Source organism: Carcharodon carcharias, chromosome 8, assembly GCF_017639515.1.
Source record: "Carcharodon carcharias isolate sCarCar2 chromosome 8, sCarCar2.pri, whole genome shotgun sequence".
In the NCBI taxonomy this organism is placed as follows: Eukaryota; Metazoa; Chordata; class Chondrichthyes; order Lamniformes; family Lamnidae; genus Carcharodon; species Carcharodon carcharias.
The window spans coordinates 160,765,305-160,792,722 of NC_054474.1; the positions used below are offsets into that span (position 1 = coordinate 160,765,305).

Consider the following 27,418-nt stretch of genomic DNA (forward strand, 5'->3'; position numbering starts at 1 on the left):
GCAGTGGCTGTTCTTTTTGTCCTACCAGAGAGCACTGCATCTCTCCTACACGCCAATACATTTTTCCTTAGGTGTAGTACCAAAAATTAAACACAATACTCCATATGGGCTCCGACGAATAAGTAACACTTTCTCATTTTTGTATTCCAACTCCGTTGTGATAAAGGTCAATATTTCACAAGCCTGGATCCCCCGGCACCTCAGAATTCCGCAGTCATTCTCTGTTTAAGTAATACTCTTTTTTTTATTCTTCCTGCCAAAGTGAACAACTTGCATTTTCCTGCATTATGTTCAATCTGCCAGATTTTTGCCCACTCATTCAACCTATCTACATCCACCTGCAAGCTCATGGCTTTTTCACAACATACTTTTCTACTTATCTTTGTGTTATCTGCAAATTTAGCTACCATTGCCTTCACTCCCTTCATCTAAGTTACTGATGTAAATTGTAAAAAGTTGAGGCCCAAACACAGACCCCAGCAGGACTCCACTTGTCACATCTAGCCAATCACTTTTCTGCCAGCCAGCCAATCTTCTATCCACACTATTATGTTACCCCCTATACCATGAACTTTTATTTTCCACAATAACATTTGATGTGGTACCTTATCAAATTATTAGTTTTAAAACTGCAATTGATAGAATATTGTTAGCTTAGAGTATTGAGGGATATGGACAAAGACAGGAATATAAAGTTCAGCCACGATCTAATTGAATGGCCTTCTCTGGTTCTTGTATTCCCCAGGTAACACAACTAACTACCTGTTGGTTATAGGTTCAAGCCCCAATCCAGGTTTGACCACATAGTAGAGAATGACACTCAGCAGCAAGAGTCAGGGTGTTGCCTTTCAAATACGTTGAACTGAAATCCCACTGGCCTTTTATTTGTGAAAGTGTAAGGATTCCATCCTGGCCCTCAACCACCACCAAAAAGTTAACTGGCCATTCATCAAAGTTATTGTTTGTAGGACTGTGCATACAAAACAATTTCTGTATTCATCTAGATGAAACAAACAGTCACTATGTTCCAATGTCACTAATTTTAAAAAGGCCTTTTGGACATTTGTGACGTTTATATAATGAAAGCTTACTTTTAATATTTTTCTTGTGATATGTCCCTTTTTGTTTCAGATTCAGGATTTATGCCAAATCCTTGAGACTTTCCAACTGAACTAAGAATGATAATTAAATTTTAGTTGTATGATTACTATGCCTGATCATTTTAATACAAGACATTAAGCCAAGTAGTTGAACAGCAGCAAACCAATTTCATGTTGACTTTCCAAGCAAGCCTCCTTTCTTCCCACACACATTTGTAAGGAATCAAGCTGAACATCCTGAACACTTAAAAAAAATAGGATACCGGAAATACTCAACAGGTCTGGCAGCAGCTGTGAAGAGAGAAACAGAATTAACGTTTCAAGTCGATGACAATTTTAAAAACATTTACACAAGCCAACCATTATCAACATTATAACATTGTGTAAACAGCTAATCAAAGGTGCAAAAGTGTTTATTTGTGTCATGCTTCTCAGTGAGATTGAATTTTTATTTTCATATTTCTGTACATTTTCTGAAGGATTGACCTTTGACAATTATCATTTGGTACAAATTAGGGATTGGCAACAAATGCTGGCCTTCCAGTGATGCCAACATCCATTAATAAAAAAACTACCTTGCATACAGTAATAATAAAACCACGAAAGTCTCGATCACAATGTGATTGTCAACATTTTTGTACTGTCGGTATTTCATTCAAAATTGTAACGCAAGTGCCAATTACAAAGCATGTGGCAGAAAATCATGCCTGTGGGATCACATTTTCAGATAGGTTCCAGTACGTTCTTCCAATGCACATATTTTCTCAATTCCATCTTCCTCATCGTCGTTGTCGTCAAATATGTCTCTTAATTTGAACTCATGTTGTTGTGGCTGAAAAAGATCATTTGCTTCAAACCTGTTATCTTGGTCTTTCTTTTCCTTCAGCACTGCTTCCAATTTTGGAATTATTTGTTCATGCAGAAAGTCCACAATTCCTATAAAATGTTTAAAAAAGTTAGATTTGACTTTCACTACGTGGCATTGTTCAGGTTACTGTCCTTAACAAAATTATAAATAAACCTAGTCATTTAATATTCGTGAATAAAATTTCAGTTGTGGGCTTTCACAAAATAAATACAAAAGTTTACTCAAATGTAATAACTGCTTTCATTACACAATTTGCAAAGCAGCGTGAGATTGCCATTTCACCAGGATCTGCAGCACAATTCTGTAGTCCTGGATTTGCCTACCATATTGTTGCGAATTCAAATTCAATTACACTCAACCAAGCACTCTCCTAAAAATGCAGAGCAATCTTGAGGCACATGGATGCAGATTCTATTTTAACCCATGTGGTCAAGAACCATTCTAGCCGGTTTGCATTTCCACACAATTTATTTGTTGGAACAGTTAGCAGTGAACATGTTGAATAACTACCAATGTGCAGGAGAGCAACAGCAGTCAGGATAATGCCTCCCACTTTTTTCTAGCTATATAGCTTCAAAAGAATCCTTTTTTACAACATAAGGGGCAGTTTCAAACCAGCAGAAATCCTGAATTCAATGCAATTTCAGAAACCAAACATTTATTTTATACACATAACAATGAAATATAGGTTTCCAAAATTCAGAAGCCAACATGCAATTTTCAGGACTTGCTATTGAGAAAGCTAGGACATGGTAAGTATTGGTGTACAATAGACATCTCATGCACTAAGCATCTTAGTTATTTATTAAAGTATTTGCTAAAAGAATCGCATTTTTGTCCCCCAGCAAACACATATACTTTATGGCCCAAGTTTTGTGGTCAGTGACAAACTAAGTGCACTTGCTGTTCATTACACTTATTTTTAGTGGGCTTTTTTTGCAGCAACTTGCAGTAATTAGTTCAGTGCGTTGCTCTCCACAGGGGAATCTATGAGCAGGGCAAGCAACAGCATTTCTTCAGATTCAAGAATCTTTACCGAGACCCACAGTCTAAACCAGGAAGTTCAAATTAGAATACAGTACTTAATTCAATGTAAAATCATGTATAGAAAACAAAGATGAAAGAAAGATGGGTTTAAGAGAGATTTTATTTTTTTAAGGCTTCAACCATGATTAAAATCTGAAGGAATGAGACACTTTGTGTACCAGTATATTTTCAGTAGCAGAGAGGTTGGTTGTAATTAAGACTTATGTTGTCAATGACTTGAATGAACAAGCACTAAGTTTTTCTACTGTTTAGTAGGTATCAAGTGGGTAAGTAGCTTCACATTTTTGACTGCCGATTCTAAGAACAAGACACTGGTGTAGTAAAGCTTGTGGAGGAACAGGTGACTTAGATAACACTTCCTGATTTGTGTTTTATCGTGCATGTCAGACATTGGAAGTTGCTTTCTGATTTACTCTTTTTAAAAAAATCTTCATAGGATATGGGCATCGCTGGCAATGCCAGCATTTGTTGCCCATCCCTAATTGCCCTTGAACTCAGTAACTTGTTAGACCATTTCAGAGGGCAGTTAAGAGTCAACCACACTTCTGTGGTTCTGGACTTATATGTAGGCCAAACTGGGTAAGGGTCGCAGATTTCCTTCCTTAAAAGCCCATTAGTGAACCAAATGGGTTCTTACAATAATCTATGATAGTTATCATAATCACAATTACTGAGGCTAGATTTATATTCCAGGTTTCTTAATTTAATTCAAATTCCACCAGCTGCCATGGTGGGATTCGAACTTATATCCTCTGAGAATTAGCCTCTAGATCACTAATCCAGTGACATTACCACTACACTACCATTTCCCCATGATAATAATGCTTAATATTGGTGAGCACAGACAGCCTCACCTGTTATTATTACTACAAAATCTGTCCCAAGTTTCATGTTCATTTTCCTAAACAGTGTTTGCTTAGATTCTTGCTCAGAACAAGCTTGGCTGGCTGCCAGTAAGGGTCCTTCAGTTTTTATATGAAAATTATTGGATTGAGATGTTAGTATATCTGTTCCTGCTCCAACCCAGTTGCTGGAATCTTAGACTTGAATTACAGTGCTTATGCAATTTGGATTGCTAGGCTGTGTCAAAACTGAAAGGATCAAGTCATGCATCAAGATGCCAGTATGAGAGCTGTCTTAAAATGCTTTCCTCAAAGACCAAAGACTAGAGTACTGCTTTTCCTTTTAGTTGTTTTGCAACTGCTCTTACGAATGGGCCTGCCACCACAACTTGTGAGGCTTTTTTTTTGGTAAACTGTCCTTATATATGGTACATACAAACAGCATATAAATATCCAAATGACACAATTCTGAACAATGGAATTTAGAGATTCCAATTAAACTGCTTAGTTGTCTTGGTGAATTAAATATCACCACACAGATACAAATATTTAAAGGCTACAATGAAGCACTACAATTTAAAGAGCACATAGAAGTGTAAAAATAGAAAGAGAAAAATTAGAGACTACAAGCCACTGTTCACATACATTCAGCATCGAAAGACACACAACTAACAACTGTTGCAGCCTTCCTCCTTCAGAAGTGTGATAAAATCCCCACGGACACTATGACTACTGCTACCATTTCAGAATGACAAGACAATTTCAGTTACAGATTGATGTGAAGCAGACAGTATAACTTAGAGTAAAGTTTCAGAACTAATTGGAGAAGCACAAATGATGAAAATTCTGTTTTCCCACAATTTTTCCAATTCTATATTGTGAAATTCATGGACGTGTTTTCCTGAGAATTAAAAGTTAATGGAACAAAATAAATTTATATCTTCAAAACTGTAAAGCAAACTCTTAAAATCAAAAGGTTACCTTCCAGCACACAGAAACAATAAATGCATCTGACAATTGAATCAACATCACCGGTAATATCAGAAATACAGCAAGGGCCTTTCCAATTCTAGAAATAATTATGACAATGCCAATTGTACCACCCAACTACTGCCTTAACTGATATCAAATAATAAGAAGACTGGAGAATAAACTTGGGACCTATGGCTCAACTACTCTCTGCATTAACAAGCTGAACATCAGAAGACCTCCCTCTGTTCTCATAAAGAATATGAGGTGGAAACATAAAAAGTAATACTACCAGTAAATATACAGTCAGTGAATTAGGATACTGACCTCCAAAGGATTTCCTGGGCCAATCAGGTACATAGCGAATTTTCAATTTATAGAACATCTTTTGAATGACAAGGGGAGGGACATCTCTAGAAAAAAATAAACAGGGATATAATTGTACACATTAATTCTTTGTTAATCCCATAAACAAATACTAAAATCACATTCAACTTATTGTTGAAAAACAGAACTTTACTTTCAATTCCAATGTGAGATCCAGGCAAGGAAATTGTAAGAATCAGAATCATTGGAACAGAAAATAAATTCATATTTTCAATGCTACACAAACTTTTAAGAGTCTGTCGTGAGGTAATGCATGTACATCTGACAAGTGAATGAAGTTCACCAGTAACATTAGAACAATAGAATGTCAACAGAATGCCAATTAAGTATTAAAATGTTAGCCCACCATAGAAATAGGTAACTGGAAACAATAACACAGTAATCCAATTAAAGGGATTTAGGCAATGTCACAAACCACAATGGCAACAATCAAGTCTTAGAAGCATCAACTGGAGTCTCAGAAGAGATGGTATGAAATTGGAGCATTACAAAAACTGTAGATTGAAAATTAAATACACATCCCCTTAGGAAGATTTTCTTTATTAAATAAAGCAGGCATCAATCCACTGGACGGAGCTCAGAGTGGGACCTCCACAAGATTATCACACCACACTTAACCGATCCCATTAGTTTTTGGACCACAAAGCCAACCATGTCTACCAAAAGCTGCCATTACCTTTATGTTACTGCATTATAAATATGAAAAAGATGATGTTGTTTACCCAATAACGCTACAAAGTTCCTCCCAGTCCACATCACCAACATCACTGACGCCCATAAGGTACAACCTGCAAAATACAACATATAGGATTCTTCCCTATAGTTTTCATCAACAACCATTTTGACAATTCTCTCACAAAAATTAAAACAGAGTATCCAGTTACAGCAGTAATTATGAATTTAATACACGTTTAAAAAATCTGATTATACCTCATTCAACGAGGTGAAAAACTTTTCCAACAGTCTTTATTGCGAGGCTAATAGTGTAAAGGTAAAATTTGTTAGTTTAGTGATTCATCTTGATTGCAGTCTATAGGGGAATTCAACAACCACTTCTCAGGGGGAAGCATAGAATCACTGACACCAATTTTTGGATTTCCGTATTTAACATATACACCAGAATTTGCTACAAAGAGCAAAATACTGCAGATGCTGGAAATCAAATTAAAATGTAAAATGTTGGAACTGCTCAGCAGGTCTGACAACATCTGTGACAAGAGGAAAAAACAAAGTTAACGCTTCAGGTCAATGATCTTTCATCAAAACTGGGAAAAGTTAGAATGTAACAGATTCTAAGCAAGAATATTTTAGGTTGATGATCTTTTGTCACAACTGGAAAAAGTTAAAAATGAACAAGTTTAAACCAAGTCTCCATCATTTCCCACACTTCTGTTCTCATCGTTTCCCATCTCAGAACCATAATAGGGTTCCCCTTGTTACCAGTCATGGTTTAGCTCATAACCTAAGTCAGAAGACCCAGGGTTTGAGTCCCACTCCAAGACTGAGCACAATAATTAAGACTGACTCTCCAGTCAGTACTGAGAATGCGGGCATTGTTGAAGCTGCAGTTTTTTGGATGAGACATTAAACGGAGACCCCATCTGCCCTCTCAGCTAGGACGTAAAAGATTCTATGGCATGTTAAACTCTGTTTCTCTCTCCACAGATGCTGCCTGACCTGCTGAGCATTTCCAGTTTTTAGTCCAGAAGTTACTATCAGTTTCAGAGGAGTAATGATAGCAAACACTGACAGTTTTGTCATTGTTAATACTGCAAAATCTGGGCTATTGTAATTTTAGAGAACCTCAATTTCTGCCATTAGATTGTTTACACAGCACACTAGAGGATGGTCACTGTACTATCTTTACCAACAGCAATAGTGTCTTCAAGTTAAATTTGTTACCCTGCAATTTCTTTTACCAAGTATTTAACCCAGAAATTAAGTTTTCCATTTTATTGTATGAATGCTTTAATATGAAGCCTTTACTCAACAATATTACCGTTTGTTGCCTAATACTAGTCTTAAGTGTACGTTTTACCTTTTGATGAGATTGATTTTTGTCTGGTAGCTGTTAAATTGTAAGGGTTTCACCCCTCCAGACATTTTTGTACTCAGGATGTTCATCCTATCACAGAATAAAAAGAAAGTCAAAATCACTGCAATCATTTTGGGATTTTAAAGACAACGATTATTTAATTGTGGTGATTTAACACAGCTGATAACTATATTGCACCAAGGAATTTAATCCCAGCAGCAAATGGCTGGCTTTAGTTGGGTACTTTGGTGAACCAATGCATCAAATTACACTGCACCAATGTGGCATCCAATTCTTGTGCAGGAGACTACGCACTCTCCCAAAATACAAATTCTCTCTTAGTCACATTTTAATACCATCAAACATTCCTTTCAAACATTCCAGGTACATCTCAGGTTCCTTCTTAGCACTCAAGTACAAATGCTGGATTAACCTAAGCCAGTCTTAGCTACAGGAATTTGTTTAGCAGCCCAGACCCCCCAGTTCTTAAAAAAAGTGTATAATGATTTGCAAAATATTGGGTGCATCATAATATTAAGAGATGAGAAACAAGCTTGTCCAATAATTTCTGTGGCAGTAACCCAAGGGCTTTGTCATGTTTTACGATGTTAAAGAAGCTATATAAATGCAGGTTGCTGTTGAAATTGTTTGACATTGCTAATTATTAAGAAAAAAAATCTTGGAATTGTCCAATGTTTCAAAGTTAAAGTCCAACTAGTAAAACTTGTAGGTCAGCATAACCCTACAGGAAATGATTATTTGACAATCCAGTTATAAAACAAGTTTTTGATACATACAGCAGAATTCCACAAATAACCTCAACGTGACTAAAAGATACATTGTAACCAAAATCAGAGTGAGTTCCATCCCAAACCAGCAAACTAAGACAAAGCACAGCTGACGAAATGCTTGTACTTGTGACCTGTTACAATATCATCCATAGACTGCCTTATATTCAATGTTATGAAATGGATTATAGACAGAGGCAAGAGTTAATCTGTCAAAATAGCGTAATTCCTAGTAGGAGCGAGAGACTTATCAACCATGGCCATAGCCCAAAGTCCACAGAAATACTGAGGATTCTCAAGTTCACCTTGTATTTTGTGCTCACCATTGTATTTAATTGGAAAGAGAGTTCATGTAACTTTTACAACTATAATGCTTCCAAATCTTAAAAGAATGAAAATCTTCACTATCAACTAATGGCTCACCATTTCTGCCTGCACTGCATCCAGTTTCTGTGCTCCATTTGGTCTGCAATTGCAGACCAAGGAATTTTCTTGTATAGTTTTTCACGAAGGATTGGAACAAGTTTGTTCTTGTTTGTATTTGAAGGTGTGTTCATTAGGTCGTGGGATGCTTCTTGTATTCTATTTTTCATAACCTCCTCCATTATCTTCATTAATGCCCTCTCCTCCTCCTTACTCCAGGGTCCAACGTTCAAAGCTGTTTAAAAAGAAAACCTATTTAAGAAATTTTAATTTTTGACCACAATCGGTTAATCAAATAAAAATCTAGACAACTAGACTTTCAACTAATCAAATATTATGTTCCTCAATACAGTAGGTACATTGCTCAATTTGTGGATGTATACGGTACAAGAACACCATTACTATAGCAGTAAAATAAAATATTTAGATACTTTTTTATCATTTCTGAACAGAAATAACAACTTGTATTTACACATGTGCTGTTTAACATAGTCAGATGTTCTAAGGTGCTTCAAAGAAGCGTTATTAAACAAAATTTGACACCAAGCCAGTAAGGACCTCTGGGTGGATGACCAAGATCTTGATGAGAGAGGTTGCCTTTAAAAAGAGTGTCTTATAGGTGTAAAGAGAGGTAGAGAGGTGAGTAGATTTAGGATGGGAATTCCAGAGCTTAGGGCTTTGGCAGTTGAAGGCTTGGCTGCCAATGATGGAGCAATTAAAATCAGAGATGTTCAAGACTGAATTGGAGAAATGCAGATATCTCAGAGAGTTGTAGGGCTAGAAAATGTTATAAAACTAGGGTGGGGTGAGGCCATTGTGGGACTTTTAGACCACGATGAAAATTTTAAAATCAAGGTGTTGCTTAACCTCGAGGTAATATAGTTCAGCAAGCACAGGTGTGATGGGTGAATGGCACTTTGTGCGAGTTAGGACATGAGCAGCAGAGTTTTAGACGAACTCAAATTTACACAGTGTAGAAAATAGGAGACCAGGAGTGCTTTGGAATAGAGAAGTATACAGATAGCAAAGGCATGGATGAAGGTTTCAGCAGATATGCTGAGGTAGGAACAGATATTGGAGAGGTGGAAATAAGCACTCTTAATAAGCAGCTACGTGGTTGGAAGCTCAGCTCTGGGTCAAACATGAAATTAAGGTTGTGAACAGTCTGGTTCAGCCTCAGACAGCTGCCGGTGAGAGGAGTGGAGTCAGTGTCTAAGGAACTGAGGTTGCGGTTGAACAGAAAACAATTGCTCCGGTCCTCCTGATACTGCGTTGGAGGAAACTTATGTCCATCCAGGACTGGTTGTCCTACAAGCAGTCTGAAAATTGGGAGAGTGGAGGGGTTGAGAGAGGTGAAGAAGTAGAAGAGCTGGGTGCCATTAGAATACATGTGGAAACTGACACCGTGTTTTTGAATGAGGTTGCCAAGGGGCAGCAGATAGATGAGAAAAAGAATTGGGCCAAGGATAGATCTTTGGGCGACACCGGAGGTAATGATGTGGGAATGGGAAGAGAAGCAAATTCTCCATCTATTGGATACATAAGAATGAAACCAGGCGGTTGCAGTCCCACCTAGCCGGACAGTGGTAGAGAAGCGTATATATGGGAAATGCTAATTGGATTGGACAAAGAGGGGCGAAAAGAGGCTTGTGTGAAGCATAAACACCAGCAGAGATGAATTGGGCTGAATGGCCTATTCAGCACTGCAAATTCTACACAAAAATGAATTTGCTTTTTTAAAGCACTTTCTCACTACCTCAAGGTGTTCCAATGTGCTTCACAGTGAATTAAGTACTTAGGAAATATAACCACTGTTGTAATGTAAGGAAGCCAATTTGTGCACAGCATGTCCAAATTTATTTTGCTCTATGTAACTTTTTTAAAAAACTGATTTGATTTTAGTGCTTTTCATTTCCTGGTTGGCTGTGAGAATCCTTTAATATGAATGGCTGCTTAGACAGCTTGGTGGCATCACTGCAGTTCCACCTTGGGAATCCTCATTAAAGAACGCTACAATTCACTGCACAGCAAGAGAGTTAAAGTTCTTGCCACAGAGATCGCTAGATCTCTGAACTTTCTTTGAGATCAGTGGTGAGCACCTTTACTTTACTGCTGATTGTAAAATCTAGGCCACTGTTTAGATATTTAAGTCTAGATTTCAGGTCAGCTTTTAGGTTGACCAGAATTACATAAAATACCCTGTACCACAAAATAATTCCACATTTATTGTATTCCTATTCATTACAAGGCTACTGTAGATATCTAACAGAGTTGGTGACTATAAATTTACTGAATTTCATTGGGGGGGGGGGTGGGGAAAGAGAGAGAGAGAAATTAATGTTTTAGTAATTTAACTTACAGCTTTTTATTGTTTTTGCTCGACCCATAACAGATACATCAGTCCGGTCCATGAGTTCGGCAATCTTCTTCCAGTGATTTCCATGCACAATTTGCAAGCGTTGCAGTTTCTCCAGTTCTTCTTTTGTGTATCTAATGACAACACATCTATAGTTAATCTCAGAAGAGCATAAGGAATAGGAGGAGTAGGCTATTCAGCCCTTCGAGCCTACTCAGTCAGTCAATAAAATCATGGCTAATCTGGTGTGGCCTTAACTCCACTTTCCTGTCTGTACCCTTGACTCCCTTGTCAGTCAAAAATCTAACTCAGCTTGAATATAGTTAATGACCCAGCCTCCACTACTCACCAGGGAAGTGAATTCCAAACACTAATGACCCCTGAGAGAAGAAATTCCTCATCTGTTTTAAATTGGAGATCCCTCATTTTGAAACTGTGGCCACTAGTTCTAGATTCCCTCACAAGGGAAAACATCCTCTCAGCATCTACCCTGTCAATCCCCCTAAGAATCTTATGTTTCAACCACTCAATTTTCTAAACACCAATGAGTAAAGGTCCAGCTTACTCTATTTTTCCTCATAAGTCAACCGCTCTTCATCCCAGGAATCAGCCTAGTGAATCTTTTCTTATCTACCGACTCACTAAACTACAAAAGTAATAGCAAATAAAGTCAACTAGTGCCAGGAACTACAGTGCTGCCCAGCAAGATTGTTTGCTGATGTTGTTTAGAGTGATTGGACACACATTTCCAATTACAAATCATGGCCAGAATCAGAATATCGTTAGGGAATACTAAGGAAAGTGCTTTTTCTATGAATGGGAAGGATTTAAACAAAGAGTACTTTTAAGATCAAGAAATGGTCTGCATAATCAAATCCAGCACAAGCAATCATGAAATTTGCACAATGACGTCAGTTTTATCCACATTTAAAGAGGACAGCCTGAAATTTGACATTGAACCACATAAGGAGCAATGAGAACACATAACCAAATGCTTAGTCAAACAGCTAGGTTTAAAGAAGAATGTTAAAAAGGAAAGTAAAAAGGTGGTGAAGCTGAGGGAGGGAATTCCAGAGTTTAGGGCAGAGGGATTAAAATTGTGGATGTTCAAGAGGCCAGAATTGGAGAAGTGTAGATATCTCAAGACGGTGTAGGGCTGGTCATCACATCTCACTGCTCAGTGGTAATGTCTCACTGATTCTGCACTTTAGTAGAAAATGCGTAAGCATAAACCAAAGTGTCCTTCAACTCTTACTTCCGTGAAGAGGCATCTGAACTTGACACAGCATTTATATTGTAGCTTGTTTTTCTTTGCAGAACAATTTCAGAAATTCGCCAATGGCTCAGCTGTTAAATGTAGTGCATAATTGAGTCAAACAGAAACTAGGGTTTATTCCCAGTTTGTGCAAAATTAGTTTATCTCAGTTGGGAAAGCAGTAGGAGTATTATCACCGGCATTAGCACCCTAAATTTGGGGAGGGAAGAGGAGCCAGGGAGAAACTGATGAAATGACATGGAATTTTCAGTACAGATCCGGGCCATTGGACCAACCAATCCATGCCTTATCTAAGCTCTACATGAGCTACCACTCACATTATTTCACCTGACTTAGCAGCATAACCTTCTAATTTCCCGATATTTCACCTGCTTGATAATAAATAGTCAGCCTTGCTGCAAAGTGAAGACAGATTTAGCTGTGACACTTCTCACAAAGAAGCAATTGAAAACACTAATCCTCCAAGCTCACACAAGAACAATAATTAGGACAACGTAGGGAGAAGGGGAGAAAATTGGCAATGAAAAAGATTTTAAGTGCTATCGCATGATCAAGCAGAAGAAGCACCAACAACCCCAGATTCAAACACAGTAGGACTTAATTGAATGGAAACACCAGTACAATGTGCCACTGAATTAAAGGGCACAACATTCACACCAATGATCAGCCACATAAAGAGAAATGCCAAATGCTGAAACCTCACCACCACCCCCAAAAAATATTTTTAAGTACAACCAACCCTAAGTTAAATTTTATAGTCTCTGTTGCAAAAGCTGGTTATCATTAACAAAGAACATCAAACACTCAAATAATTAAACAGCTACATGTAAAATGACTTGTAAGTGAGATATTCCTGGTTAGCCCACCTGCCTTTACATCGCTTAGGATCATACATTTTCTTTGCTCGCTGATAAACACACTTCCACGGCCTTGGAATGCCTTCAGCTGTAAAAAGAGAAGTTTCAAATATGTAACATTAACTTTGGATGAAAGGAAGGGCAAGTCCTGAAGTGAAGGGGTTACAATGTGAGCAAAGGTCAGATAGGTTGGGCCTATACTCATTGGAGTTTAGAAGAATGAGAGGTGATCTTATTGAAACATGTTAGATCCTGGGGAGAACTGACAGAGTAGATACTGAGAGGACATTTCCCCTTGTGAGAGAGAGTAGAACTAGGGGACACAGTTTAAAAATAAGGGGTTTCCCATTAAAGATGGAGATGAGGAGAATTTTTTTCTCTCAGAGGGACTTTGGTCTGTGGAGGCTGTGTCATTGAGCATTTTTAAGGTTGAGTTAGATTCTTAATTGATAAGGGAGTCAAAGGGTATAGGGGGTAGGAAGAAAAGTGGAATTGAGGCCACAATCAGATCAGCCTTGATCTTAACAAATGCTGGAGCAGGCTTGAGGGGCCGAATGACCAACTCCTGCTCCTAATTCATATGTTCATAAGTCAAACTGAATAAAACATTCCTGGCATTAATGGAGGAAATTTTGAAATCACTATTGGTCAACAGGTGTAAAGGAGAAATTTACATGTTACAATGAATAATGCACATCAATGCAAAATCCAGCAACAGTTGAAAGATAAAGGACTCCATCAGTATAAATAACTGGATGAGGTAGTTGTCAGATGCTGTAACGTACTGCAAAACTCAAAAATATATGTGATCCATCCTTGCTACATAGAATTGTGTTGGCATGAAAGTGAAACTAAAACCAGATATACCTAGTCTGCAACAGAATAAGTTATTCTGTTTCAACCGCTTCATTCTTATCGCCTCAAGGGTGGATTCAGGAACATGAAAAAGCTCCCATTCATTTTGAATTCCAGTTAACTCCACTAGTTCCTTTAGGTTTTTCTGCAACTGCTGGTTCTCTTCCTGGGTAAACCTGCCTCGTCGGATTGGAATTCCTACACGAAGGACAAATATTACAGCAATTACTGGATTCCACTTCAAGAAAAATCTTTACAAAACCACGAGTATAGGTTATTTTTAATTCACTTCTCATCCCTGAATAAAGGAAAGATGATTCAGCAAGAAGGAAAGGAAAACATGTATTTCTGTACTCCCTTTCATGACCTCACAATTTCCAAAGCACTTTATAACCAATAAACTAATTTCTTTTCTTGAAGTGTAGTCACTGTTATGTAGGAAACGTGCAGCCAATCTGCATATGATGCTCCCATAAATAACAATGCAACAACAGATCATTTTGTTTTTTGATGTTGATTGAGGGATAACTTTCCAGGATACTGGGGATAACTCCCCTGCTCTCTATCATGGGATTTGGTGTGCGAACCTGACAGTGCAGATGAGATCTCAGTTTATCGTCTCATCTGAAAGATGGTACTCAGACAGTCCCTTAGTATCACACTGGAGTGTCATCCCAGATTTTTGTATTCAAGTCTCTGGAGTTGGATTTGTACCCACAACCTTCTGATTCAGAGGTGAGAATGCTATCACTGAGTCCCGGCTAATGCTATAGCAGTGCAAAGATTTGACCATCTAATTTGGCAAGTACTAGTAGAACATATCTGATCAAATTTAATAGATAAATAGAATATTACCTCAAAATAGTGCAGGATAGTAGCACAGAGAAGAAATTAATGAAGTGCAACTTAAAACATGTTAGTAATAATTAAGGATCAGTTTGATTGAGCTAGTACAACTCACCTCAGAGCTGAAGGTTGTATGTTTGAGACCCACTGTGGGCCTGGAAGTTTAAGTGGACACTTTAGCACAACACTGAAGGAATGGTATACAGTATTATCAGGTGAGGTCTAAATGCTAGTTTAGGGGCCATAAAAATCCTCATACTACGAGGAAGTATAGTGATCTCTCCTGATCAACATTTCTCTTCAACAACAGATACATTTATTTAATGACTACTGCGTGTTAATTGGCTGTTACAGTTGCCTGAATAACAGTAATTTACTTTGAAAGTAATTCAGAACTGAATTCAAAAGGATATTGCTTTCAATGCAGAAGTTAAAATTAATGGACAATTAAAGATTAATTGTAAAGTTTCTTTAAAAATATACACACAGAGAAACCCTGTAAGCTACATAAATTATTTGAGCAATTGCTATCCTTGAATAGAGTTCTTTCAAATAATTTGTCTCCTTGAACCTCCACTTGTCACAACTTCTTCTGTGGTGGCAGCAGATGCACAGGCTAACAAAATATTCACAACTAAACAAAATTAAAAAGGGTAATATCTTTTTTGGTTTTCATATAAATGTAATTTAAAATATAAATACTGTTTGTTATCATTTAAAGCAGAATGGAATTTGACTGTTGTCCACCTGCATGTTCGACAACGAGTTTCTGTACGGTGTGGTATAAACAGCTCACCCAGGATCTCCAAAGTAGCTGCTCTGTGCACACCAAACATGCTGTTATAAAGTAGCTATGCCTTCGCAAAAAAGGTATGTCAAACTTACACTCTCATCTGGTGAGTTTCTAAAAATACTCAATAAAAAAGAAACATTTTCATCCTCCCAACAGCCAAGTAGTAGAATAATGCTGTTTGAGTGCAGCATTATGGTTTATGGTCAAGGCCATGAGTAGCTGAGAAAGGTGACAGTCATGTTTTAGATGTGCGAGATTCATCAGCATTGTTTACTTATTGCTTTACAAACAATAAGCTTCTGAACATAAGTCTTATTGAAGACAGATTAAATGCAAGATTTTATTTATCAGTTTGGCACATTCCCTTAGACCCCTGCCATAACTGTTAGACTGAATCCCCAATCCCTCTTCAACAATGCCAGCTTCCACTTCACAAATGCGCCAAAATTCCCATTTCAGGCTTGTTGGACCATAGGATTCTTGTTCCTCCTACTCCCATTTGCATCTCGCCATTCTCCCTCGCTTCCAAATCATTGAGCCCTGTCCATTTTTCACAAGCTTATGGATTGTATTCTCAGTACTTCCAGAATTCCCCAAATCTGACCACTGAAACCTCCCTCTCCAATGCGCTCATATTCCAGTTCACCTTCTCCCACTGATTGTAGAACATCCAATTCCATGTTCCTAGAAACCCCTGAGAACACCCTTCAAGAATAGTACTAGTTCCTATCCTGGTCCTGCAAGACCCTAGGCTCCCTTCCCAGTATTTCCAAGGATAATAATTCAATTTCCCAGGGAATTATGCTTGGCAAAGCACCCATTCTTATAAAATCTCCGGTTTATTATGAGCAACACCAAAGGAAATCTGCTCTATAAATTATGTAATTTCAATTGTGAACTCTGAAACAATTTTAACATTTGAGAACATCAATACCTTTCATATAGTGTTAAATTATCTTAGTTTCCACAATGTATTGAACTAAAACTTTATATTTGAGCAATTAAAAGTATACAAGAAATTGCTCAACAATAAATCTCAGTATTGCGAAGTAAATAAAACAGCAGTTCTGTATTGATTAGCCATACCTTCTTCTTTAAACCTTTGAAATCTTGGAAGGTCATATTTATACATGCTGTACATTGTTTCAGTTGTCAGCTTTTCCACATCAGGGATAAAGTCCTTGAGCAGCTCAGTCAATTCTGATTTGTCTATCATTCTGGCTTTAGTTGTATCTTTCCCAAAAGTTACTTCCTCCTTCTGAAAGTGCTTGACAGTTTTCATGCTAACATTATTGTTGGATCCTGTCATGTACTGCTGCTGCTTATTTTTCTGCCTATTTTGAGTTTTCCGTCTCTGGTTTGATTCTGTGATGGTCTCAGGTATAATGACAACCTCAAGTGTGCTCTCACTGCTCAATGCAGAAGACTGTTCAGGTCTATTCTGCATCAAATTCTTGGTTCTGCTAGAGTTCTTATGTCCTGACACACTGCCTTTCTTTTGCTTGTACCTCTTGGAGGCTTTGACAGCTTCTTGACAACCTACACTAGAAGTATGCATTATTCGCTTGGTCTGCTCTGCAGTGATCTCTGCAAAGTCACTAATGTCCATAGCCTTGGAGTGGTCCATTGCTTCTTTTTCCGTAATCTCTTCCGGACTGCATTTTACTTTATGTTTCTTGAACGATTTGTCAATTCTTTGTTGCAAGTCTGCACTGCAATTTTCAAATGGCTGCTTGATAGATTTTTGTGGAATTTCAGAATCATTAAGCGAGGCATCTCTGTTAACATTGTTCTCAAATTGCATTTTCTTCTTTGTCCTCTTGCATTTTTTGGTTGAAGTTTCTGTATCAATGTCAACAGATTCTGACATTGCACCCTCTTGGTGAGGAATCTTTTCAATAGTCTCCAAATCATTACCTCCTTCTGCTGACTTACAATGGTATTTTCCACCTCCCTCTTCTGCTGGACTGGAACAACGCCTTCTTTTTTTCTTGTGGCCATCTCTGCCACCCATTAACTCAGGATTCTGCATTGCTTGCAGAGTCTCTTTTGCAGTAATCTCTATAACATTTCTCACTGCCTTGACATGATCCTTTTTCTTGTTACCACTGTCCATTAACCTGGCACTTTGCAGTATTTGTTTAGTCTTTACTGCAGACACTGAAACACTTGTCTCATCTGCTGGGCAGGAATGATGTGTTTTTTTATTTGTTTGGTTGCCTTCATTCTCCATCAACTCAAAACATTGTACCTCTTTCTTAATCTCTGCGGAACTCACCTGTGTAGCAACATCAGCTTCCCATGACTTGGGATGGCATTTTTCCTTTTTTCTCTTACCATTACCTACGAACTGGAGATTTTGTATCTCTGAATTATCACATTCTTCCTCTGATCTGGAGTTGAGTCTCTCTTTTTTCCTTTTCTTTCGTTTTTTTCCATTGTTCCCTACAAACTGGGGATTTTGCAAGAGTTGTTCGGCGTTCACCGTAACAGTCTCTGAACCATCACATGAACCTTCTAATGATATGAGGCAGTCTTTCTTTTTCTTCTTCGGTTTACTTTCACTACGATCCGATTCTCTGGGGTTTCGCACCTCTGAATCATCACATTCGTCATTTAATCTGGAATTGTGCCTCTCTTTTTTCCTTTTCTTTTCACTATTGCCTACAAATGGGAGATCTTGTTCAATGTCAACTGTAACAGTCTCTGAACTATCACACCACCCTATAAATGCAGAATGGTCTTTCTTTTTCCGTTTCTTTTCGCTATTACTGACAAACAATTGCGTGTTTAAGTCTTGTTCAGTGTCCACTGTAACAGTCTCTGAACTATCACACCCTTCTAAAGATGCAGAACAGTCTTTCTTTTTCTTTTTCCGTTTCTTTTCACTATTACTGACAAATGGGAGATCTTGTTCAGTGTCAACTGTAACAGTCTCTGAACTATCACACCACCCTATAAATGCAGAATGGTCTTTCTTTTTCCGTTTCTTTTCGCTATTACCGACAAACAATTGTGTGTTTAAGTCTTGTTCAGTGTCCGCTGTAGCAGTCTCGGAATTGTCACACCCTCCTAAAGATGTAAAACTGTCTTTCTTTCTCTTCTTCCATTTCTTTTCACCAGAACCTGCTAACCTGGGACTTTTCATCTTTTGCTTCAGAGACTGCTGCTGTAGAGATTGACCATCGTCTTCCAGTGATTTTGAAGAACGTTTCTTCTTTGCGTTGTCACTGTGCTTCCATTTCTTATGTCGTACATCTCGCATCATACCGCTGTCTTCCTCTATCATTATCTTCCTATTCTCAAAAATGGAAAGAAATATTAGCTTAAACAAACAAGCATCTGTATGGAACCAAAATCTTAATTCCTTTTTCCCCCCTACCCTGCCAAATTATCCAGAGATTCTTTTATGCATTTGCAACAGGATCATTCAAAATATTCTGTTGTACTATTAAGCATTTTCCAAGGCCAGTAGAGGAGAATGACACCAAGTCATGAAATAGCTCTCTTATGCATGAATTCTATTAAGATAATGAGCGAAACCAATGAAACACAACATCTAGCAATTCCTCACTCCTTTTGGGAGATCCTTCAGTTATTCATTATAATTCATCTTCAGATTTTTAAAAAATATACTTAAACATGTGTGGATGTATATATTCAACAGCACTTGTTTGGCCAGTTGTTTCCCATTGGGACATAGTTCTGTGGGTGCTGGTCAATCTTCAATGCATCATCCAAGTGGACACTCTTCATGAATCAGCCTGGAGAGAATACTGACAAGACTTTCAAACTTTCACAGTAATTGCTGCAGCCTGATATCGTCCTCAGCTATAACCCACCCAATTGTGCTGCTCTTCGGGGTTCATGACATAGGAGAAGCCATCATTAAGTTTTGTTTTTAACTTCATTCTCAGTACTCAGTGCTGACAAGGATACATTCATTGCCCATCTGTAATTTCCCTCAAAAAGGTGGTAGTGGTGCACCGTTTAAAGTTTGACACAATTGAGTGGTTTGTTAGGCCATTTTAGAGGATCATTAAGAGTCAACTATGTTAGTATGGGGCTCAAGTCACAAAGGCCAAACCACACAAGCAGGGCAGTTTTTTCCCCCTAAAGGACAGTTAAATACTAGCTTGTTCTCTGTTAATATGAAAATACCTTCAGCCTGTACTATTCCATTGTGTCCATCAATCACTGTCTCTCTCTATCAGCTCTTCTTCAACTTTGGTGCTACTTTAACATCCACTTGTAACCCAAGCCTATGCATTGCTCTCTCCTGCCAATGTTATACATTTCACAACAAAGGCATGGTTTCTGATGATTTCTCCTCCTCTTCCTCCAAGATGAAGAGAGAAAAGATTCCATGGCTCCTTGGTCCCTTCCTCTTCTGCTTATACAGCCTTCCTTAATCATATCATGCAGAAGTAGAGGATCAGTTTCCACACATTAACTGATGCCACCTAGCTCTATATCCCATTTTATCCATCAATACAATTAAGTATATTCTAAGATAAAAGCAAAATACTGCGGATGCTGGAAATCTGGAATTAAAAACAGAAAATGCTGTAAAAACTCAGCAGGTCTGGCAGCATCTGTGAAGAGAGAAACAGAGTTAACGTTTTGAGTCCATATGACTCATTTTCAGAGCTCAGTCATATGGACTTGAAACGTTAACTCTGTTTCCATCTCCACAGATGCTGCCAGACCTGCTGAGTTTTTCCTGAATTTGCTGTTTTTATTTTAGGTAAGTATATTCCTCAGGATGCCTATCTGACAGTAAGAACAGAATTCCCACAGCTTTAACCATAGGATTAGAAAATGTAGATGACCATTTGACCTATTGTAGCTGTGCCAACCTTTTCAAACAGCTGTCCGATCAGTTCCACTCCCGTGCTCTTTTTCAATAGTGTAGCAAAATTCTCTATTTCCAGTTTATCCAATTGAATCTATTTTCACCTTTTCAGGAAGTGCGTTCCAGATCATCGCTTGCTACATAAAAAAAACTCATTCTGCCCCGGATTTTTGGGCAATTATGTTAAATCTGCCCCCTCTGGTTACTGACCCACTGGCCAATGGAATCAGTTCGTTTCTCATCATCTGCTTTACCAAAATCCCTCAGCATTTGAAACACCTGTAACAATTCTCCCCTTAACCTTCTCTGCTCTAAAGGGAGTATCAACCCTAGCTTGCTTTGTGTCTTCACAAAACTGAACTCCCTCATCCCTGATATCATTCTGGCAAATATCCTCTGCACCTTTGCCAAAGCATTGACATCCTTCCTAAAGGATGTCCAATTCTGGGCAACACAGCTGAGGCCTAACCTCTGTGATATATAAAGGTTTACCAGAACTTCCTGGCTTTTGTGTGGAATAATTTCATGTTGACAAAACCAAAACTGTATTTATTTCCCAACACCATACATGTGCATAGGCCTCCTTGGTTCTCAGTTCAGGATGAAAGCCACAATCTTCAGCACACTGCCAAGCCAAGGTCTATTCCCATATTGTTTCACCTGAAATCCACTTAAACCATAGCCAACAATTTTATCTTCAGAATCCATTTCTCAAATGCTATCCAGACAGCCTACTGCATTTCAGTATTATATAAAAATAAGGGAAGAGTGCATAATTTTAAAATCTATGAATTACATCTGCACGCCTTGTGCAAATAATCCTACACCATGTGAAGACTAGATCTTGGATTATCTGTGTCACCACAGGGCATCAACTAGTATTATATCAGATTTGCTTTGTGTACCTCAATCTTCATTTGGGCATCAACACTATGACATAGTCAATCTGAAGATACATATTTTGGAAACTAAACAGATTTTCATAAATTCCAGATGCTGCAGATTTTCATGTCCATACCTAGAAACATCTACTCCATGTGATATCAAGAAACAGTTGAAGGTACTGGATATTGCAAATATTACGGGCCCTGACAATATTTCAGCAACAGTACTGAAGATTTGTGCTTTAGAACTTGTCACGCCCATGGCCAAGCTGTTCCAGAGCAGCTACAACACTGACATCTACATAGCAATGTGGAAAATTGCCCAAGCATGTCCTGTACATAAAAAGCAGAACAAATCCAACCCCGCCAAATACCACCCAATCAGTCTACTCTCAATCATCAGTAAAAGTGATGGAAGGCGTCATCAACAGTGCTATCAAGCAGCACTTGCTTAGCAATGATCAGGTGGTGGCTGTTGGAGGTCAGTCATCTCAGTCCCAGGACATCACTGCAGGAGTTCCTCAGGGTTTCCTCGGCCCAACCATCTTCAGCTGCGCCAACAATGATCTTCCTTCTAAATAAGGTCAGAAGTGGGGATGTTCATACAATGTTCAGCACCATTCACAACTCCTCAGATACCTGAAGCAATCCATGTCCAGATGCAACGAGATGTGGACAACATTCAGGCTTAGACTGACAAGTGGCACGTAATATTTGCGCCATACACGTGCCAGGCAATGACCATCTCCAACAAGAGAGAATCTAACCATCACCCCTTGATATTCAATGGCATTACCATCGCTGAATCTCCACGATCAACATCCTGGGGGTTACCATTGACCAGAAACTGAACTGGACTAGCCATATATTGTGGCTGCAAGAGCAGGTCAGAGGCTAGGAATCCTGCAGTGAGTAACTCACCTCCTGATTCCTCAAAGCCTGTCCACCATCTACAAGGCACAAATCAGGAATGTGTTGGAATACTCTCCATTTGCCTGGACGAGTGCAGCCTCAACAACACACGAAGCTTGACGCTATCCAGGACAAAGTAGCACGCTTGCCTAGCACCCCATCCACAAATATTCACTTTCTGCACCAACGACACACAGTCGCAGCAGTGTGTACCATCTACAAGATGCACTGCAAGACCTTACCAAGGCTCCTTAGACAGCATTTTCCAAACCCAGGACTGCTATTATCTAGAAGGACAAGGGCAGCAGACACATGGGAACACCACCATCTTGAGATTCCCTTCTAAGCCATTCGCTTTCCTGACTTGGAAATATAATCCCCTTTCCTTCACTGTTGCTAGATCAAAATCCTACTGCAGCGTTTCAAGAAGGCAGCTCACCACCACCTTCTCAAGTACATTTAGGGATGGGCAATAAACATTGGCCTAGCCAGCAATGCCCACATACCATGAATGAATAAAAAACTATTCAGCCAGATACACCATAGCTTGAGGAATTCTAAACTACCTTCTTGGTAACATTAAAGTTGAAAAAACTCAATTTTTCACATTAGTTCACCCATTTCTATGCTAAACTAAATGATTCATGAAACTTGAGCATTTTTCTACTTTGTTCCTGGAAACTTTCCCATCATTCCTCCCACTCAACGGGATTCACATTTCATCCTCTCTGCAACTTGCTGTCCCTGTATTTTAATATATCCCTGCCATCATTGCCCATTTTTAAGCTTTTTGACAACTTTTTAATTCCTTCTTGGGATATCAATGGTGCTGGCATTTATTGCACATCCCTGATCACCCTTGAGAAGGGGTTGGGGTTGTGGGTGGGTGGAAGCTGCCTTCTTGAACCACCGAAGTCCATGTGGTGTGGGTATACCCACAATGTTGTTAAGGAGGGAGTTCTAGGATTTTGACCCAGTGACAGAGAAGGAATGGCAATATATTTCCAAGTCAATTTGGTGTGTGACTTAGAGGAGAACTTGCAGGCAGGGGTGTTCCCCCAAGTCTGCTGACCCTGTTCTTCTAGATGGTAAAGATTATGGGTATGGAAAGTGCTATGAAAGGAGCCTCTGACCCGTACTTGTAGACTCAGTATTTAGAAGGCTACTCCAGTTAAATTTCTGGTCAATGGTAACGCCCCAGAATTTTGATGGCAGGGATTCAGCAATGGTAATGCCGTTGAACGTAATGGGGAGATGGTTAGATTTTCTTGTTGGAAATTGTCTTTGGCACAAATGTTACTTGCCATTTATTAGCCCAAACCTTGCTGCATGGGGGCATGGACTGTTTCAGTATTTTAGAGGTTGTACTGAACATCATGCTATCATCCCACATGAATATTCTGACTTCTAATCTTATGACTATGGGAAGGCTATTGATAGAAGTTTAATACAGTTGGGCCTAGGATACCACTCTGAGAAATTCCTGTAGCAATTTCTAGGGCTGCGGTGATTCCCTTCAACAACCACAGCCATTTTGCTTTGTATTAAGCACAACCAATGGAGAGTATTTTCCCCAGATTTCTGTTACCTTCAATTTTGCTAGTGCTTGTCGATGCCTCAGTAAAATGCCACTTTAACGACATGGACAGTCGCTCTCATCTCACCTGTGGAATTCAGCTCTTTTGTCCATGTTTGGGCCAAGCCTGCAATGAGGACTGGAAATGGGTGACTCAGCGTATTATACCAATAACAGGGCCCTCAACCGTGTCTGGTCCATCTCCCACGCTTCCACCCTCACACCTTCTTCTCCCTTCCAGAAACATGATAGGGTCCCCCTTGTCCTCACTTATCACCCTACCAGCCTCCGCATTCAAAGGATCATCCTCTGCCATTTCCGCCAACTCCAGCATGATGCCACCACCAAACACATCTTCCCTTCACCCCCCCCCGGCAGCATTCCGTAGGAATCGTTCCCTCTGTGACACCCTGGTCCACTCCTCCATCACCCCCTACACCTCAATCCCCTCTCACGGCACCTTCCCATGCAACTGCAGAAGATGCAATACCTGCCCCTTTACTTCCCCTCTCCTACCGTCCAAGGGCCCAAACACTCCTTTCAAGTGAAGCAGCATTTCACTTGCACTTCCCTCAACTTTGTCTACTGCATTCGTTGCTCCGAATGCGGTTTCCTCACATTGGAGAGACCAAACGCAGACTGGGTGACCGCTTTGCAGAACACCATCAGTCTGTTTGCAAGCATTACCCAGACCTCCCCATCGCTTGCCATTTCAACACTCCACCCTGCTCTCATGCCCATATGTCCGTCCTTGGCTTGCTGCATTGTTCCAGTGAAGCTCAACGCAAACTGGAGGAACAGCAGCTCCTCTTCTGACTAGGCACTTTACAGCCTTCCGGACTGAATATTGAGTTCAACAATTTTAGATCATGAACTCTCTCCTCCATCCCCACCCCTTTTCCAATTTTCTCCCTCCTTTTTGTTTTTCCCAATAATTTATATAGATTTTTCTTTTCCCACCTATTTCCATTATTGTTAAAAGTATTTCCATCCATTGTTTTATCTCTACCTTTTAGCCTTTTTCGATTCCTTCACCCCACCCCACCCCCACTAGGGCTATCTGTACCTTGCTCGTCCTGCCTTCTACCCTCAATTAGCACTTTCCTTTAGATAACATCACCAACTTCAACACCTCTGTCCTTTTGTCTATTTCCACCTATCACTGGCCCTCTATACAGATGTTCTTGTCCCACCTCCCCCCACCTAAAACCAACTTATATTTCACCCCTTTTCTATTTTTCCATAGTTCTGTTGAAGAGTCATGCGGACTCGAAATGTTGTTTTGGATTTCCAGCATCCGCAGTTTTTTTTGCTTTTATCTTATCATACCAATACTCCCTCATGTTATTTGCCTTTTCACTTTGATTAAATTTAAATCGTTCTGATGAAGGTCATCAATCTGAAACATTAACCCTGTTTCCCTCTCTACAGATGCTGCCTGGCCTGACCATTTCCAGCATTTTTTGTTTCTATTTAAATTTTTTGCTCACTCCCCTTCCTCTATGATGAAGGCTTATAGCCCAATACATTATCTCTTCTTCCTCGAACAGAGGCCTGAACAATCCCCATCCACCATTTCTCTCCTCTGTCTGGCTCACTGTTCTCTCACTGAACAATTTCTTCTTAACCTCGTCTCACTTCCTCCAAATAAAAAGGTGTGGCTATGGGTATCCGCATGGGTCCCAGCTATGCCTGTCTCTTTATGGGGTATGTGGAACATTCCTTGTTCCAGTCCGACTCAGGCCCCCTCCCACAACTCTTTCTCTGGTACATCGATGACTGCTTCGGTGCCACTTCATGTTCTCGTCTGGACCTGGAAAAATTTATTAATTTTGCTTCCAATTTCTATCCCTCCATCATTTTCACATGGTCCATCACTGACACTTCCTGCCCCTTCCTTGACCTCTCTGTCTCAGTTTCTGGCAATAGGCTGTCCATCAATATTCATTACAAGCCCACCGACTCCCACAGCTACCTCAACTACAGCTCCTCATCTTCCGCTTCCTGTAAGGACTCCATCCCATTCTCAGTTCCTTCGCCTCCATCGCATATGTTCTGATGATGCCACTTTCCAAAACAGTTTCTTTGACATGTCTTCCTTCACCGAGGTTTTCCACCCACGGTGGTTGACAGGGCCCTCAACCGTGTCCGGTCCATCTCCCACGCATCCGCCCTCACTCCTTCCTCTCCCTCCCAGAACCATGATAGGGTCCCCCTTGTCCTCACTTATCACCCACCAGCCTCCGCGTTCAAAGGATCATCCTCCACCATTTCCGCCAACTCCAGCATGATGCCACCACCAAACACATCTTCCCTTAATCCCCCCCGGCGGCATTCCACAGGAATCGTTCCCTCCGGGACACCCTGGTCCACTCCTCCATCACCCCCTACACCTCAAACCCCTCCCACAGCACCTTCCCATGCAACCGCAGGTGTAACACCTGCCCCTTTACTTCCCCCTTCCTCACCGTCCAAGGGCCCAAACAGTCCTTTCAAGTGAAGCAGCACTTCACTTGCACTTCCCTCAATTTAGTCTACTGCATTCACTGCTCCCAATGCGGTCTCCTCTACATTGGAGAGACCAAACGCAGACTGGGTGACCGCTTTGCGGAACACCTTTGGTCTGTCTGCAAGCATGACCCAGACCTCCCTGTCGCTTGCCATTTCAACACACCACCCTGCTCTCATGCCTATATGTCCGTCCTTGGCTTGCTGCAATGTTCCAGTGAAGCTCAACGCAAACTGGAGGAACAGCACCTCATCTTTCGACTAGGCATTCTACAGCCTTCCGGACTTAACAGTGAGTTCAACAACTTCAGATCATGAACTCTCTCCTCCAACCCCACCCCCTTTCCGATCCCCCTTTTTCCAATAATTTATAATTGTTTTGATATATTTTTCTTTTCCCACCTACTTTTAAATTTATGTTGATCTATCGTTTTTGTCTCCACCTTTTAGCCCATTTCGATCCCTTCCCCCCCACCCCATCCCACCCCTACTAGGGCCATCTGCCACTAGCTTGCCCTGCTTTCTATCCTTAATATCCCCATTAGCACATCCTTTAGGTAATGTCAACACTCCTTTGTCCTTTTGTCTATGACATCTTTGGCAATTGCTTCTTTGCCTCCACCTATCACTGGCCCCCTATCCAGCTCCAACTGTCCCCCACTCCTTCCCGCCCCCCCGGTCAACCAGCTTATATTTCACCACATTTCTATTTTTCCTAAGTTCTGATGAAGAGTCATACGGACTCGAAACGTTAACGGTGTCCCTCTCCGCAGATGCTGTCAGACCTGCTGAGTTTTTCCAGCTGTTTTTATTTTTGTTTCTTCATCTGCTTCTCCGTGGGACCCCGTCGGATGCTTTCGGCCTTTTCTGCTGCTATTTCAGCAGCCGCCCAGCGGTTTGAATCGCGTGATGACCCTCTTTGAGAATACAAATGGTTAAAGCCCTTTAATACCTGGTGCCGAGGCAACAACATGTTCCGAGTGTTAACGAGAGGCCGGAAACTGGTTGCCTGGCTTCAACCTGTGAGCCTTTTCGTCCAGGTTAAAAAAAAATAAAACTTTAAATTCAGACACTGAGCGACTGTCGTTATAAATGTAAAAAGATTAACAAGAACCTGTGCCAGCGGTAACCACTGCTGCCCAGAGCTTGAGGTAATCGCGACGTGTCCCACGTTTCGACACTTACCCAAGAGCTCCGGCCCGCCTCGCGTCTCTCCTCTTCTCAAACCGGAAGCGGAATTT

General features: G+C 40.0%; 1 protein-coding gene across 1 annotated transcript; it reads right to left on the reverse strand.

Moving 5' to 3' along the window:
• Positions 1–1,497: 1,497 nt before the first annotated feature.
• On the reverse strand, positions 1,498–27,399 carry LOC121281263 (transcription termination factor 1-like). Its single transcript, XM_041194107.1, has 10 exons — positions 27,363–27,399; positions 16,529–18,738; positions 13,816–14,001; positions 12,958–13,036; positions 10,819–10,949; positions 8,460–8,694; positions 7,252–7,338; positions 5,936–6,001; positions 5,154–5,239; positions 1,498–2,036 (listed from the first exon to the last, which is right to left on the reverse strand). Exons 2-10 carry the CDS (start codon positions 18,729–18,731, stop codon positions 1,816–1,818), a joined length of 3,294 nt encoding a protein of 1,097 aa, XP_041050041.1. The 5' UTR covers positions 18,732–18,738; positions 27,363–27,399; the 3' UTR covers positions 1,498–1,815.
• Positions 27,400–27,418: the final 19 nt, after the last annotated feature.

Bases quoted from the DNA above. Each gene is read 5' to 3' on its own strand.
- LOC121281263 (XM_041194107.1), bottom strand. From the start codon at position 18,731: ATGATAGAGGAAGACAGCGGTATGATGCGAGATGTACGACATAAGAAA. The intron at 14,002-16,528 runs GTATGGCTAATC...TCCTTCGTGTAG, and splicing joins TCAAAGGTTTAAAGAAGAAG to GAATTCCAATCCGACGAGGC. The intron at 8,695-10,818 runs GTAAGTTAAATT...CTTTTTAAACAG, and splicing joins AGCAAAAACAATAAAAAGCT to CTTTGAACGTTGGACCCTGG.